At 44.0% G+C, this 16,491-nt stretch overlaps 1 protein-coding gene across 2 annotated transcripts in view; it reads right to left on the reverse strand.

The window, feature by feature from the left end:
• The window catches only part of HECTD4 (HECT domain E3 ubiquitin protein ligase 4), a 67,213-nt gene extending 51,023 nt beyond the window's left edge, over positions 1-16,190 (reverse strand). For both annotated transcript variants that reach the window (XM_062504081.1, XM_062504080.1), the window contains exons 1-6: positions 16,020-16,190; positions 6,393-6,910; positions 3,602-3,691; positions 3,123-3,253; positions 1,943-2,051; positions 1,111-1,249 (exon numbers count right to left, since the gene is read on the reverse strand). In XM_062504081.1, coding sequence (XP_062360065.1) covers positions 1,111-1,249; positions 1,943-2,051; positions 3,123-3,253; positions 3,602-3,691; positions 6,393-6,910; positions 16,020-16,190 — 1,158 coding nt within the window. The remainder of the gene's footprint in view (positions 1-1,110; positions 1,250-1,942; positions 2,052-3,122; positions 3,254-3,601; positions 3,692-6,392; positions 6,911-16,019) is intronic.
• Positions 16,191-16,491: the final 301 nt, after the last annotated feature.

Raw genomic sequence — 16,491 nt, forward strand, 5'->3', positions numbered from 1 at the left:
CAGCATGAAAAATAAACAAGAGATCACGTGCAGTTAGTGCAGAAAGGGCTTAATATTGGACTTAGTAGTAGCATTACATTGATTGATTACCAACAGCTATTCTGTGATATTTGCCAAATATCCAAACCAGCTCATAGATCTCAAATTTAACCTATCTAAAAATAAAAAGCTCAAGTCCTCTCTAATGATGGAGAGCAAACCCACATTACCACAAGGAAAATACACATCCTATTGAGTCACCTACTTTCTGCAACTTCTCTCAAACATTGCATGAAACTTGAGAAGAAAAGGGGAATCTAAACATTCTCAGTGTCAGGAAACACACTGGACATAAATGTGTGTATCCAGCCTTAAAACCACATCAGGAAAAACCCCAAAGTAAACAATCCACCCCAGTTTTACAAAGGGCAACAGATCTGAAACAACACCTGAATTTTGAGACAGGGGAAGAACAAAGAGCTGTTCAGGAAGGACACATTCTTGACTGAAATCAAAGTCCATTTTGCTGTTGTTTGATTGCTTTAAGATCTGACCACACTGGAATCATGGAACATCCTGCTTGGGAAGGGACCCACAGGGATCTTTATCCAACTCTGGCCCTGCACAGACATCCCAACAATCCCACCCTGGGAGTGGGGTCCAAATGCTCCTGGAGCTCTGGCAGCCTGGACCATTCCCTGGGGAGCTTGGGCTGTGCCCAGCACCCTCTGGGGGAAGAACCTTTCCCTGGCAGCCAACCTAAACCTCCCTGACACAGCTCCAGCTGTTCCCTGGGTCCTGCTCCGGCTCATGGAGCAGAGATCAGAGCTGCCCCTCCTGGGGAAACTGTGGATGGGGATAAGGTCTCCCCTCAGTCTCCTCCAGGATGAACAAACTCTATCAGTACCCCATAATATAAAACAGTGTAATTATAGATAAATACATATATTTATATATAAGCCACACTGAAACAGTAACATCTCTACCACAACTTACACATTCACCACACAGTCGCTTCAAGGCGGGGTTAGAAAAACGCAGTTTCACAAAGTAAGAAACTTCAAGGATAAAACTAATTAAAGCTCAGATGTGTGTGATTCACTCAGCCTGTTTTGTTGCTGTCCCCTTTACCTGCAGGGTATGTTGATCCACGAGCTGGAACAGGTAGTGAGGTTTGCTATCAAAGGACACGGGCCGATGGAGGAGTTTGCCATTGCCAAAAGCCACCCAGCCCGTCTCCAGCTCCTCGTTCCGGCAGTACACAAACCCCCTGGGAAAAAAAACCCACCAGGATGTTCAAACTCCTTCAATCTTGCCATGTTTCTTTGTTTTGTTGGCTTTTTATTTATTTTTTTTTTTCAAATAACTCACAACCACAGTGTTGAACTTTGAACTTCTATTCGAGTCAGCAATTTTTGTTGTGAAAGGCTTTAAGTGTAAAAAGCCTCGTGGTTTTCAAGCAATGAAGAAGCAAGGAGGTACAGTGAGTCACAGCTGCACTAATTACTTAATGAATGACATAATTAGAAAACAAACACTCACAAACTCAGCTATAAATAAAAAGTCACAGAACTGGTCTGTAGCATATATATCCCTCTCAGTAAAGAATCAACCAACTTACTAGACATTAAACAATAAAATTGAATCTAAAATTCTGTCACTGTGGAGGTTGAACTAATGGCCTCCACAGGTCCCTTCCACCCTTAACTTTCATTTTGGACAAAACACACTCAAGAAGAATTTCAGATGAGAAACTCAACACGTTAAAATAGCATTTAATGAAAATTCACAGCATTGAGGAATCACAGACTGGTTTGGGTTGGGAGGCACCTTAGAGATCATCTCCTTCCAAGCTGCATATCCTTCAGTCTTGCTACTCTCAACATCTAAGAAAGGTTTCCCAGAACAGGAACTTTTGGGTCTCAGCACTCTGCAGAACAGCCACCACTGAAGTGTCCCTTACCTCAGAGTCCCATGCAATCCTGATCCCAGTTTGCTGATCCCCCTGCCCACGGAATTGGTCGTGTACAGGTAGAGCCCATCGGCTGCAAGGCACCGGCCCAGGTCTGCATCTGGAGCAGGAGCAAGGACAGCAGAGAGCACCTCTGTAACATTCCAGCTGGGAATTCTCCCTGGGGGTTACACCCCATGGAAAGCAGCACCTGCTCATGGCAGGTCACTACCAACCCTTGTTTAAATACTGAATTTATTGTTTGGTGCTCTAAGAGCTGCTGTGACACAGGCACAGCTCAGGAGACCCTGTGGTTTCTTCACATCTCCTTCAAGCCTCAGAGGTGCCCAGATAGTCTCACACAGTGAGAGGGGAAAAAGAATCAAACTCTGTGATTCTCCTAAAGCTGCTCAGATCCTTCCAGCTCTGAAAACTTCAATTAAGACAAAATGTATTTGAAACACAGAGCAGTAATTATTAATAATCAAGATGAGACACAAGTCCAGTCAATATGCTGAAGTTCACAGGATCTGGACGCTCAGCTTGAGAGGGAAAAGTCCACTCAATCTCTTGCCTGAACACCTAAAAAGAGATGTCTCCAATAAATCTGCAGGTAGCCTAAAATAACTCAGATTTTTAATTCCTATGGATTGCATCAGATGTCATCAAAGCTTGAACTAATATTTCTAAAAACATGTGAACTCGTTATTTATTACAAAAACAGTAAGCAAACAAAGCAGTAAAAGCAGAGCACAAATTCAGGAAAAGAAATACAAAAGAAAGCACTAAAAAAAAAAAGAACTTCAAAATCAACTGAGTAGAAACAAAAGCAGAGGGAAAAAAACCCAATGAATTTGTACTTCTAAAAATAAACTTGCTGTGCTACTGATAGCTGGCTATTGAACAGGGGTACTGCAGGGGCAGTGATTATGCTCTAACGAGGGGATAATATCCAAACTCTGTCTGACCCCTCTGAAAAATTCCCACTGGAGTCAGAAAGGGTCGCTGGATCAACTGCTTTGGACTGCTCCCCACAGCCTGACAGTTTAAACCAGCAGCTTCTCTTCAGCAACCAAAAAGCAGCATTTTTTAAGCCCCAAATCTAAAGTTTTACATTGATCTTTAAACAATTATCAGCACTTAAAGCATCCTGTCCTCCTCTGCTGATAGTGACAGGGATGAAATAATCCACCTTTATTCTCACTGCTGGCACCAGTGTTGGCATCAGGGGCAGGTAACATGTCCTCAAAGCCCCAGGACACGATGTGCTTCCCTCCAAGCAGGCAGGAGGGGGATCCAGGGCCTCCCTCCAAAAGCAACAACCTTTAAGCAGAAAATAAAATAAAATTTCATGAAGAATAGGCAAAAATTGGCTAAATTAAAAGTTAAGACAAAGATGTATTTAAAGTAATTATTCTGTCACAGTTCATAAGCCACTTTAAGGAATCATCAATATTTAATGAAAAAAAAGGCAAAACACCTAAAACCCAATCAATGCTTTTAGATTTGATTTTTCCAATGTCTTCTGCACATGACTAAATCTCAATCTTCACTAAAGCTTTCAATAACTCTAAAGCCTTTCCATCACTTTTAAAGACATTCCTCCCTACATGCACTTCACACATTTGCAGAGCTGCTAGAAAAGTTTTTAAGGAGAAGAGTTCTACAAACCTGTAGAGAACATCAGCCACAGGCAGGGACCCCAGCTCAGTCTGTTTCTGTAATAGATGCACTGTATGAACAAAGGTTTTCAGCGACCCTCTAAAAGGACAAGAAAAACATGAATTAAAGATGTCTATTGAAGGCAGACTGAACACACACAATAGCAGCCATGGAGAACACCCAGAACCACAGCCAGGATATGGCACCAGCTTCTTTTCTGCCTGGCATCTCCTTCCTGGAGGATGTTCAGTCTTTGAGGAAAAAGGAAGAGAAGGAGACAGGCAGAATGCTGAAGAACCTCTGGCCTAAATTCCAGCACTTTTTTTTTTTTTTTGGAAGAAAGCCCCAGTAGGGAAGGAGAGCAGCAGCCATGGGCTGGGTCATCAACAACAGGTTCATAAAGGCACCTGAAAAAACACCTCAACACTGCTCCTGAGGCAGCTCTTTCAGGATTTTAGCTGATGAACCACATTTAGATCTCCAGTGCAACCCATGGATGTTCCTGGCTGAGCCCAAGTGTGGGCAAGGGCTGTTGCACTCCCACCTGGAGATGCCTTTCCTAACTCAAATAGGAAAGACCAGACTCATCCATTTCTCATCAAGATTCTAATTCCTTTTCACAGAATCATGGAATATCTCGAGTTGGAAGGACCACAAGGATCATCATGCAGCTCTGAGCCCTGCACAGACACCCCGACAATCCCCGAGAGCGTTGTCCAAGCACTGCTGGAGCTCTGGCAGCCTCGGGGCTGGGACCGTTCCCTGGGGATGTGCTCAGCACCCTCTGGGAGAAGAACCTTCCCTCGATACCCAACCTAAACCCCTGACACAGCTCCAGCCATTCCCTGGATCCTGGCCCTGCTCCCAGAGACCAGGGCTGCCCCTGCACTGCTCCTCCTGAGGAATCTGTGCACTGGGATGAGATTTCCCCTCACAACCCCAAATTTGGAAGATCCAGATGTCTTTAAAAATCGGTATTTTACAATCCCTGTTTTAAAGGTCAGGGTCATTTTCTGGAAGATGTGGTAGCTTTATTTCCAGGCATTACAGCCCACCTAAGTAGGAGAATTTGGCTGTGTCTTAGGTCAGTTATGAGCTGCTTTCTTCACCAATAAGAATCATCAGCTGCAGAGATCCTTGCCCTCTGCTGAATCCAACCTTTTGCTGTCACATGTGGTCAGTCAGCTCCCAAGCTTTCCTCCTCCACACCCCAATCCCTGTTTTCCCCAGTGACATCTTCAGCTCTTTGCTTTCACTGATAAACCTCAGCCTGGAGAAAACTGACACCAAACACATTAAAGCACCTCAATTAATTATTTAAAGCAATATTTACCCTGTTGTTTTATTTTTAGCAATAAGAACCACTGAAGACTGCAACTAGGAATGTCAATAACAGTCTCATTTCCAAGGTTTTTTCTTCAACACATGACTTAGATATTTAAAGCGTGAGGCTTTCAGAGGTGAACAAAGCACAATGGGATATTTCAACTCTCTAAGCAATGCAAGGCAGACTTGCAAAAAAAAATAAAAGATCAACCTGAAGTTCAAAAGCTCTACTTGAAATTTAGCTCAGCTGCAACAGAACATCCCGTATTTCCTGCAAATTGACATCTGGGAAAAAAAAAAAAAAGAAATGAGATTGTGTTTATCAAATCCAATTTCTCTGAGCTATGTTCAAGTACATTGCCTTTCAGATAAGGCAGTTGTCAGGACAGAATAATTTGCCACATACCATAAATTTCTCATTGACTTCATTAAAACAAGTGCACTAGAGATTTAAGTAGGTTTCATTTGAATAAACCTTTTCCTAAAGCAAATCATGCCATATCCTGGGAACTCCAACATCTAAATCAGAGTACAACTTCACAGACAAGGCTGGGACCTGGAGAAACATTCAAGCCAACATTTCCAAAAGGCTCCTTGTGACTTTAAAGCCACGTTCATGGGGCTTTGCAGAGGTTTCATATTTCCTCCCCGTCTCCCCATCCCCTAATACAAGTAGGTTTTGATTAAAAGCAATAATGACCAATTTGTCCTCAATCACCTGATGCCAAACCCATGCAGGACAAGGGGTATTTTAACCTACAGTGGTTGAACTCTTCAATAACAACAAAATTTAAAAAATCCCTCCAGACATTTGAGAGACAACACTGAAATCAAATCTGAAAGGAACTGCCCCAAAACCTGACAGTTCCACCTTCTCCAGCCAAAGAAAGGTGCACAGAAGGGCAGGACAAAGGGAAAAAGGAGACAACTCTTCTCCCTGATAAACACATTTGGAACCATTCCTAGAGCAGCTCACTGCAGTAGAAGCAGCAATATGCACACGAGGCATTGCTAACCCAGATCCTTTTGCTTTTGCATATGCTAAACACATGCAAAATAGAAATGCTTAGTTCCACCCTATCCAACCCAATATTTAAATATCAGAAAGAGAAAGGCTGGTGCAAGCTAGAAATAAGTATCATTGCAGTCATGTAATTTTTTTGATTTGTTTCAATGGCAAGACAGAATGAACACCAAGCACAGCATTGCCCAGGGGTGCTGGAGTCATCATCCTGGAAGGGTTCAAAAACCATGGATGTGGAATTTGGAGATACAGTTAATGGTGAATCATGGCTGGACTCTGCCAAAGTTCTTTAATTCTCTTTATTTTGCTAGTTAACTTTTGTGTACCTGTGACCCCTGGAGAACATCTGGCTGGGATCTCACCTTACGCCAAACCTCAAGAACCCTCGAATTTAAATATTCCAGAATGTTACATCCAACCTTAACAAATCCCACGATTCTCTGTCCTTACCTTGCACAAGCCAAGGCAACCAGAGCAGCAGCAGCATTTTCCTTCTGCTTGTAGGGGATGTGCTGGCCGGAGGGCGCCGCGTCCTCCAGCCAGGAGCAGAGCAGGGCCTCGATCCCATTGAGGCAATCAGCCGGTTCCTTGGTCAGGCTCAGGGGCTGGCAGTCCCGAAGGCAATTCAGCAGCACCTCAGCAGTGATGTTACACAGAGCAGGGTCCGTTCTGCTCTGCGACTGGATCAGCGGGAACACCAGCAGCAGCCCCATGCGGGAGGTGAAGGGAGCCTGCTCCGGTTGCTGTAACAACCCCTGGCGTTTGAGCAGCGCCAGCGCCTCCTCATCCCCGGAGCTCTCTCGGTCGTGCTGCTCCTCCAGGGCCAGCTGGCGCTGCGCGTTCCAGAGCCCGCGCAGGGCATTGAGCCGGTACTCCAGCAGCCGCGCGTACGCGTTGCTCTGGTTCCCGCACACCGAGCGCAGGCGCTCCGCCAGCTCCGTCGGGTTCTTGGTCTCGAAGGTCAGGATCTGGGAAAGGAAATGGGGGTGTTTATAGAGGTTTTTAAAGGGGAGGAAAAATAAAAAAAAAAAAATCCCATATGGTCGTGGTGTGATTTTTTTTTTTTTTTTTTTAGATCGGCTGTTCTCTGCAGCAGATGGAGGGATATTATTTTTAATTATATTATAATTCTGGGAATGGATAAAGCTACACTCGGGGCCAAAGAAGAGGTGAGTGGTGTTGTGTCCACCTCGGGATTAAATTAAAACTCATGAACCTCTATCCATGGAGGACGGCATAGGACTGGGACAGCTGCCCCAGGCAGTCTCTCTCTCAGGACATGTCCCTTTGTCACCTGCTCCAGGTTTGGACCGGGGAATCTCCAGAGATCCCTTCCCACCCCACAACTGTGGGATTCTGTGAGCCTATTACTGCTGAATCAGCATCCTCAGCAAACCCAGGTTTGGGGATTGCTGACGGGGATTTTTTTAAGCTTTCAATAAACAACAGCAAAAACACAGATTGTGAAGAAAAATACACACACGAAAGAGTAGCTTGGAAAATAAACATTCCCCTCCTCTGGAGCTTTTTCTGTAATCGAGGCAATTTTGCTAAAAACTTCAAAAGAACTGCAAGGTTGGAGGGTCCCAGGAGTTTAGAGCCCATCTATGAAAACTAATAGGTTGCTAATGTTGTGTAATAAGAACATGCTTGTTCTAGTCTTGGAGCTCTTCAAATAAACAAACAAACAAACAAACAAACAAACCAGTTCTCTCCAATTCACCAAGAATTCTGTTACACTCCCTCCCTCCCCTGCTTTTTTCCCCTCTTCAATTTTATCATCTTGCACATAGCTATACCTTTCTCAAAATACTTCACGTTGCTGCTGTAGTTAAAAACCCTAAAAGTCTCTGCCTCATCATTTCAGACAGAAGAAAGAGGTTTTTTTGGCATTTCTAAATAAAACTGGAGGCCAGGTTGGAACAACTGAAAACAAAGCACGACACAAAAATATATTTATGGTTTAGTACCCAGCCTGGGACTGGGATACTCAGAGTTTTAAGTACTTTACAGGTAACTCTTCTCCTTCCAGCAAACAACAACAGTGGAGATCAGCAAAGTCACTTAAGCTGTGGCAAGCTCAAGGAAAGCCATGAGCCAAGCAGTTTCTGATACCCTGGATCCAGTGTCCAAAGGGATTTGGTGTCCAAAGGGTTTCTGGCCATATTCCAAAGTGCCTCATCTCATCCACCCTCAGACACAATCTTCGGCCCATCTTTATGCTGTAAAACTGTTCTTCTCTCATTTAATAAAAAAATGTAAACATGGGAAGGGGAATGGGACAGACAAAGCTGCCATGGGAAATGGCATCCAGGGTTGTTTGTTTTGTGGGGTTTTTAATTGCAGGCAGCAGTTATAGAGATCACGAAATAAATGTTTCTGGCTAATTGCAGACTCCTGAAGAGCTTGGTAAAATGCTGCAGGACAAATCACATCTGCCAGTGCCACACAGCCCCTGACTAAAGGCAAGGAAACAGCTTTGCAGTATGACATTCACCACTAGAGCCAGGAAAAGTTCACTCGAAAGGAATTCACATTGTAATTACACTTGAATTGATGTCGTATTGAGCTCCTTATACCTAATAAACCTCTCAATTAATTTCTCCCAAGAGATTATGAATATTAATTCCTAAACCACATATTATATATTTAAAATAACCACCTCCTGTTAAGTTGTGTGTTCTGCTGTCTCAAGAATAAGTTTGCTTCCTGTTATAGATGGAATCACTTTCTACAACAGTCGGTTTTTGATTTTCTTGAACTAAACTGGATGGATTTTCCACTAAGTGACAACAAGCTGCAGAAACAGAGGAAAAGGAGAAATAATGTTTGCATTTTCAGAATTAAATGGTGAAGAAAACAGGTCTGTGGTCTTTGGTAGGAATAAAAATACCACCACAAATGACAAGCTGTGATGTACTTGGTATTGCATGTCTTGTTCCTCAAATCCCACAGTTCAACAGGAAAATTATTTTTTTTTTTGCCTTTGATATGGTTCTACTGCTCTGAGTCTGTCTTGTAGCAATCAGGACGAGTCAGTGTCAAATATGTGCAGTTCTGCTGATGAAAAGCCTTTTCCTGCTGAAGTTTTAGTTTCTGCCTGATCTCACAGTTCCCAGTTTGCTTTAAAAGTGTGCATGGTCTGTCTGGGATTGGTAAGAGTGTTTCTCTTCAGCCTTTCATAAGTGAAATGAGCACTAATTTGGGTAAATCATACAGGAAGTACATCAGCTCCAACAGATTCACAAGATCATTCCAAAATGGGACTTAGAGACTTCTGATAATGCAGTTTATGTCATCTGATTTTCACACACAGCTTATAGAAAAAAAAATTAATTACTCAATACCATCTGAGGGTCTAAGCAGGCATTTGCACTTCTAGAAAACAAGAGGATACCAGAAGAAAGGTGTGAGGTCATCTGCTACACAGGCCACTTCAGCAAATTAAATTAAAGGCTGTTTTCCTCAAAAGCCTTTTTACTAGAGGTCAGTACCCAGAGCTACTCCAAAAAGGAGCTTTAAGACCAAATGTTCCCACTGAGGCTGGGACAAACACCCCGAGAGCTTCCAGGGTTCAGACACATCCCAGGGAACTCCTCTGGCTCTCCCTGGAGTCAAACCCAGCCCTTCCCACCCCAACAGTGACAGAGCTTCACTTGGTCCCTGCCAGATCCATCAGTGCTTCCCTCTGGATATAACAAAGGCTCCACACAGGAGTCCCAGCCCTTGCCAGGGTTCTCGTATCTCCAGGCAAAGCTTGTCATCTTCCAACTATCTGAAGCCAAAACAAGTTAAAATAAAATACAAGAAAAAAAAAAAAACCATCACGTTCTTTCACAAATTCTGATACAGACAACACAACTAGCAGTGTTTATAAAAGGTAAAATTCCCTTTCCTGCTGCCTCAGCAGCTCTGATTTGGGATTGCTTTCCAGAATCCTTTTGGGGTGCCTCGATATTTCCCTGTGCAACACCTGGGGAGGTATCAGAGGCAGGCACAAACCCAGCCCCACACAAACCTCACCTGACACTTTCCAACTCCAAACATTCCTGACTGACAAGGCTGGAACAGAATCAAAGATGAAGAGGATGTAAGAAACATCACCTTGCCATAGAAAGAGTTACCCAAGTAGCTACTTACATATAACTAAAAACTGTGTTATTAAACTTTTAATTGGCACTATTTTGATTTTATAGTATCTTATCCTTACACATTATTTCCTTGTTTGATCTTTTAAATCAATTTTAGTCAATATTTTAATTAGAAGATGGTAGAGCCAAAGTTCAATCACTCTAATTGGTATTTGACATCTTCTTCAACATGGAGAAGCATAAAAGGTATCTGATTTTAGATGAACTATGGGGAGGTGTCATCTTTCCCACCGTATCCAATATCTGTCCTGTTACATCCTACTACATGACCTTACCCAGATCATTCTTCCCTTTAAACAGATTTTTTGCCGAATCTGCTCCAGAAAGGAGTGGCTGACATTCCCTATTCTCAGGGCAAGATGTTTCTCTGCTGGTAGTAAATACCAGACCAAGTACAATTAAAACATTCTAATATACATGAAGAGTTTTAGCCTGAGGTTTTATGACCCTATTAAGTAAATTCAAATGTGAGCTGTCACTAAAAGGCAATTTTTCCTCTGGCTACAACTCCTGCCCCTTGTCCTCTCCCTGGTGCTGGCACTGGTGCCTATGGGGGGTGTATTTTAATTCTGCAACACAGGGAACTGAAGAGCAGTGAAGTTGTGCACAAAGAGGGGGTTTTATCCTAAAGTTGCATATTGGAAAGGGAAACCTCTAAACCTCCCCAGTTACATTTAATTCTTTCTCTCCAGAGTTCAACTGGCTGAAGTTCACATGTGAAGATGAAGGAACATTTATCAGGATCAATTACATCCCTAATACCCCCCGAGTATAAAAAACATATTATTCCCATCTCACAGGAGGCACAAACCAGACAAAAAACAGAAACAACTGCAAAATTGTAACATATCTTTAAAAGCAACACGAAAAAAATGTAATTCTATTACTCTGACCACCCCATTACAGGTATAAGGTCATTCCTCTTGTACAGAGTTAACAGAGAGGCAGCACCACTTGTTTACCTGGCTCTTCTATCTGTACAAACACCAATAAAACAATGTAAAAAGACTGAATTACAAAAAGTATGGATTATTCTGTAAGAGAAAGAGCACAAGTGACAGTTTTAAAGGTACCCTGAAGATTGAAATACACATCCCAACTAAACCTGCTCCATCAACAACCCTGTGTCCCTGCTCCTCATTTCCCACTCTGCTGAGGAACATTTTCTCTCACTCTCCTGCTCTTGGCATTTTGTGGGACACCCAGCATGAAGCTTCCTCGGTGCAGAACCTACCTGAATTTCTTCTAAAACATTTCCTAACCCCTCTCTGAGGCATTTTCCTTGCTACACCATGTGCCAAATATATACACATTCGTGAACAATTTTTCCCTGATGTTTTAGCAGCTGCTGCACTTTTACACCATGCTTTAGTGTTGCAGTTAAAAACTACAAATCTCAAGGTTGCTCCAATCTTTTCTGCTCCAAGAAATTTTAACCTTATCCTCTTGTCCAAAGCTTCTGCTGAGTCCTGTGTGCAACAGTGCAGGTTTTTAACTACTCAGCTAAAAGCAGAAGCTATTTTCTTCTGTGAAAGCACTGGAAATCTCATTGCTCAGAAATAAGCACTGAGACACCACTATCTTTTACATCTTTTTCCCAAATAATTTTTGTAACCATACAAATTTAGGAAATAACTTTCATATCGCAGATGAATTACAGAGAACAAGCAAGCTGCAAATAAATAAAGTGTTGTTTCTTTTATTTGTTCATTAAAATATTTATTCGGCTCTTACTCAAGTAGAAGGTGAAAATGGCTGCAAAAGGTAAAGAAAAATTTCTGCAATTTAAACATCTGAGAGTGCAGACCACAGAATTAATCAACTGCAACTGGTAACAAGATCTATCTTTGGGAAACAAGATTTGCAAAATTATCCTTGAGAAGTTTCCTAACGTTTCTCTACAAGGTTACCTAAAATACAATTTCAAAACTCCAAAGTCAGAGGCACAGTGGTCCATATTAAAGAAGTTTAATCAATTCCAAGTGCTGGCAGAGGAACCCTGGAGCACTGGAAGGGGATGCACAGGCAGGATGAGGCTGTTCCAAGCCTGCCACACGCCTGGATCAGCAGTTTTCAAGTCAGAGGTCACAACCCCAGGAAGGGTCACCCACTTAGGAAGGAGTTAATTGTTGATGCTGGCATTAGGGACTTTGAGATGACAGAGGTGACACTTGTAGATGGCAGTAAGGTCACAAGCAGAAAGGTTTGGGAAGCACTGACCCAGATAATTGCAAGGAACTGCTCTCTCCTTCAGCAATCAGGGAAAAGTGACAAAATGTTTTCCCTGGGCTGGGAGGAAAATGGGTGAAAACTTCCAAGTTTAGCAGAAACCTTCCAGTCTAAATCATTTTATGGCAAACACAAATCAGTCACAGGACTGGCACATGCTGAGAAAAGAGCACTGGACTTCAGCTCTTCAACCTCTCTGTGGAGGGCCAGCCCAGGCCACACTGGGAAGAAGAGGAAAGACCACAACTTTTTCCTTATTTGTTTCATTTTTATTACTTTTACACCTGTCAGTTGATTAAAGGTAACTCTTTTCAGTGCATTTTCACCTGCTCAGTGGCACCTCACTCTGTCCTACAGAACAGAGCTGAACAAGAGTCCGAACAGGAGATGAGGACAGACATGATCCCAACAGCTACTGAGGGAGGAGCTGCACTCCCAGCTCCATGGTAAAATCACAGGAAGGTTCCCTGCCCATGGCACGAGGGGATGCTGGATGATCTTTAAGGTCCTTTCCAGCCCAAACCATTCTGGGATTCTGTGGTGGCTCTGCAGAGCTGGCAGATGACATTTCCCTGGTTTAAGGGACCTCCTCTCCTTCAGACAAACCCTGACCACGCTCCTGGTGTTCTGGATTCCAGGGAAGATTCTGGAAGTGCTGCAGTTCCCTTTGGGGCACATCAAGGAACAGCCACTGAATGTCCCTCCTGGGTGGGCACTGACCAACCAAAATGTCCTGACAACACCTGCAGCTCTGTCACTTAGGGTTGTCTCCAAGAAAAAGACTTTGCTCTTTCCGAGATTTCTCTGTGTGAGAGGTTTTAAAATAAAGGTCCAAAGGCTTCTGGAATCACTGACTAATCTCCTGACTAGAGGATATTAGTGGGAAACCCACACCAGGGACAGCTGGTTCATTACAGAACTCTATCAAATTTTTTTTAAAAAGCCCTCATTTTTTGTAAATACACTGAAACAATCTAAGAAGTTTGTACACATCATCACAGAAAAAAATAAAAACCTCCACACCCTTTAAAATTCCTAGAAAAAGAGGCAAGAGAAGGCTCTTGTAACATGCCACTAAAATATATATGTATAAATATAATTGTATACAAATACACAAAAGGATAAAATCAAAGCTGCATGGGAGTCAAAACAACAAAATAATAAGTTTTCATAAACCTTTCTTGGCACAGCACCAGCACTGTAACATTTTTTCCTCTGCTCTTCTTTTTATAAATAGACAGAACCTTTGAACAGAAGGACAAAGGAAACACAACCAAACACACTGACATTAGTCACCAATACACTCTTTAAAGGGATATTTAAGCAAAACAGACCAGAATGATACTTCTCCACCCAAAAAAATATCCATTAAAGTATTAAACATTATACATTTTTAATTAAGCACTTCAGCTCAGAAATTCAGCCTTCAGGCTTCTGACCACCACTGATGAAGCACAAGAAGTGAATTAAAGAAGTTTCCTAATCAAAGCAGCAGCTGCAGCATCTCCTACCCTTGGCCAATAGCACATCCCAAGAGATTTCTGTTTGGACCATTTTCAAAGATATTTATTACACTGCAAGTAGGAGTAGAAAGAGTGTAAATGAGCTCTTGTGTAGCAGTCGATTGCATGGCCACACTTCAATCAGATGTGTGCACCTAATTCCACAAAATGGCTCCTCAAAGCCATTCCACGTCACCAAAGTAGCCCCTGGTTAAATAAAAACAGCATTAAAAAAAGGTAGAGAAAAGTTATGAGCTAACTATTTTACATTTGCACCACGTGAAATTTCATTTTTTAAAACCCTCCCCCTCAATACCAAACTAAACCAATTTGCAGATATCTGAAAAACAAATTGTTCACTTGTGATCATCAATTCTATCAGTGAATGGAAATAAAAGGCTTTAATAAGCTGCGATTTAAGAATAAAGATCAAAATAAATCAAAATCAATACTTATCAAAAATAAGCACCACAGCAAAAAGTGGTATTTAATTATTTATTTAAAAGTTTTGCATGACAAACACAAACAACAGGAAAAGAATCTATGGAACAGGAAAAATTATGTGGCACTGGATTGCTGCAACACTTGTTATAATAAATGTCATAAAGCACAAGACACAGTAGCAGCAATTCCGTTCCTATCTCTTCCCAACAAGTGGAGTTTTAGAACATTCCTAACACTAACAAAAAATTCTCCAGAGCTGAAGTGTTTTTCAAGTGAAGCTGTGTGTCAAGTTTCAGGCTGGAACACCCTTCTGGCCTGGCTGGCAAGATTTTAAAATAAGGTCCTGTTTGTTTATTAAAGGATATCCTCCTTTGTTATGATATAACATGAAAAATTCTGTGGGAGCACGTTATTTTTCTAGCACAGTTTTTAAACTCAATGCTGCTTCTAGAACTATGCCATGGAATCAAAATATTTTCTTGCATCCAAGCTGCACCGAATGCCAGAGCAACTCCTATCACAAGGGAGAATCACTCCATGTTTATACACACAGATATAAGTCAGCCACCTTAAAAAAAAAAAACTCCCTTTTCCTGCTCGTGTGATATTTGCCAACATCCATTTCATGGCAGCAGCTGATTTTTCCCATGCCATTCCCCAGTGTCCCAACACACAGGACAGAAAACGCACACTCCGCAGAAAATATCTTTCCTTAGATAAGGTGGGGGAAGTTTCCCCAAAGCCCATAAAGATTCCACGTCACTCGATGAACAGTGATGTTGTCAGGACTGGGTTCTTCTCAGCAACACCCCAGACAGCAGCTAAAGCCTCACTAAAAGGGGTTTTTCGACCTAAAATGCCTGGGAGCAAACAGAGCCCAGAGATAAAGCTGAGGCTGGACCGTCCCCTGTCTGCTCCCACCGCTCAGCTCCGGTGACAAAGCCCCTGTGTCATTGCGAGCCACATTGCCGGGGAGGAGGGTGGGGTGAAAGAGGAGAAGGGAGGCACACGGGGGGGGGGAAAAAAAATGCAGTCTACAAAATAGATACAACCTATAATCCGTGACATTCAGTCCTTCAGCGGCTCCTCCTAAGATAAAACAGCTGCACCGCCTGCCTGCAGCCAACACCACGGGCAGTTTTGGGAAGGTAAAAAGCTGGGATGAAAAGATGGGATGAAAATCTGGGCTGCCCTCCTGGTTCCTTAATAACCATCACTGTCAACAGCTGAATAAAACACCCGGGCACCCTTGAGCATGTCGTTGTAAGGCTGATAAATTACAAACCATCTAAAAGTAACAGCAAGGAGACACAAAACCTTCAATAAAAATAAACGGGCCAAAGGCCACGCTGAAATCCGTGAGTGCGGCTTTGATTTCCAAGCCTTATGGATTCAAAACAAGGAGGACGCACCTATAGTTCACACTCCATTTACATCAGCACCTCACAATCCTCCTGCTCAGCTCCACTTTCATTATAATCCAAAATAAATTAGATTGACTCAAGACAAGCAGAACGCCTCGACACCGGCTGGCTCCGGACTCCAGATCCCTCAGCCGGCATCCGCATCCAGCATCCTCCATCCCGGCCCCCCCATCCTCCCCTAGTCATCCTCCCTGCACCTCCATCTCCCATCCCCCGTCCTCCTCGCCTCGGGCCTCCGCTGCCACCGTGCACCTCTCCCGAGGGCAGCCTCCCCCTCAGCCCCCGGCCCTGCCCCGTCCCTCCCCTCGGCTCGGGGGGCCGCCTCACCTCCAGCTCGGTGTCGCCGGGCTCGGCCACCCCAATGATCTCGCTGGGCAGCTCGGCCAGGTCGGTGACCCGGATCAGCCCGTCGTGCAGGAAGATGGTCTCCTCCTTCACCGACAGCCACTGCGCCGAGTCGGTGGCCGCGGCCGCCGAGGCGGCCGCCGGGGACCCCATAGCGCGGAGAGCGGGGGGGCTCCGCAGGGCTGAGGCGAGGCGGGTCCCGCTACCCGCCCATGGCGGGGGCAGGGCGGGGGCAGGCGCGTCCCCAGCGGCCTGGGCGCCGGACAGCCGGGGCGCGGCGGGCAGCAGCGAGGAGCGACGCGTTGCCACCGCGGCGGCGGCGCTCCGGGGAGCTCCGAGAGCCGCCGTGCCCGCCCGCAGCCCCGCGTCCCGCGCCCGCTTCACACACACCGCTGACAGCGCGACGCCATGTTGGGGGCTGAGGCGGGCCCGGCATGCACCGCGCGGGGAACAA

This window comes from Cinclus cinclus, chromosome 17 (assembly GCF_963662255.1).
Source record: "Cinclus cinclus chromosome 17, bCinCin1.1, whole genome shotgun sequence".
NCBI classification, from domain to species: Eukaryota; Metazoa; Chordata; class Aves; order Passeriformes; family Cinclidae; genus Cinclus; species Cinclus cinclus.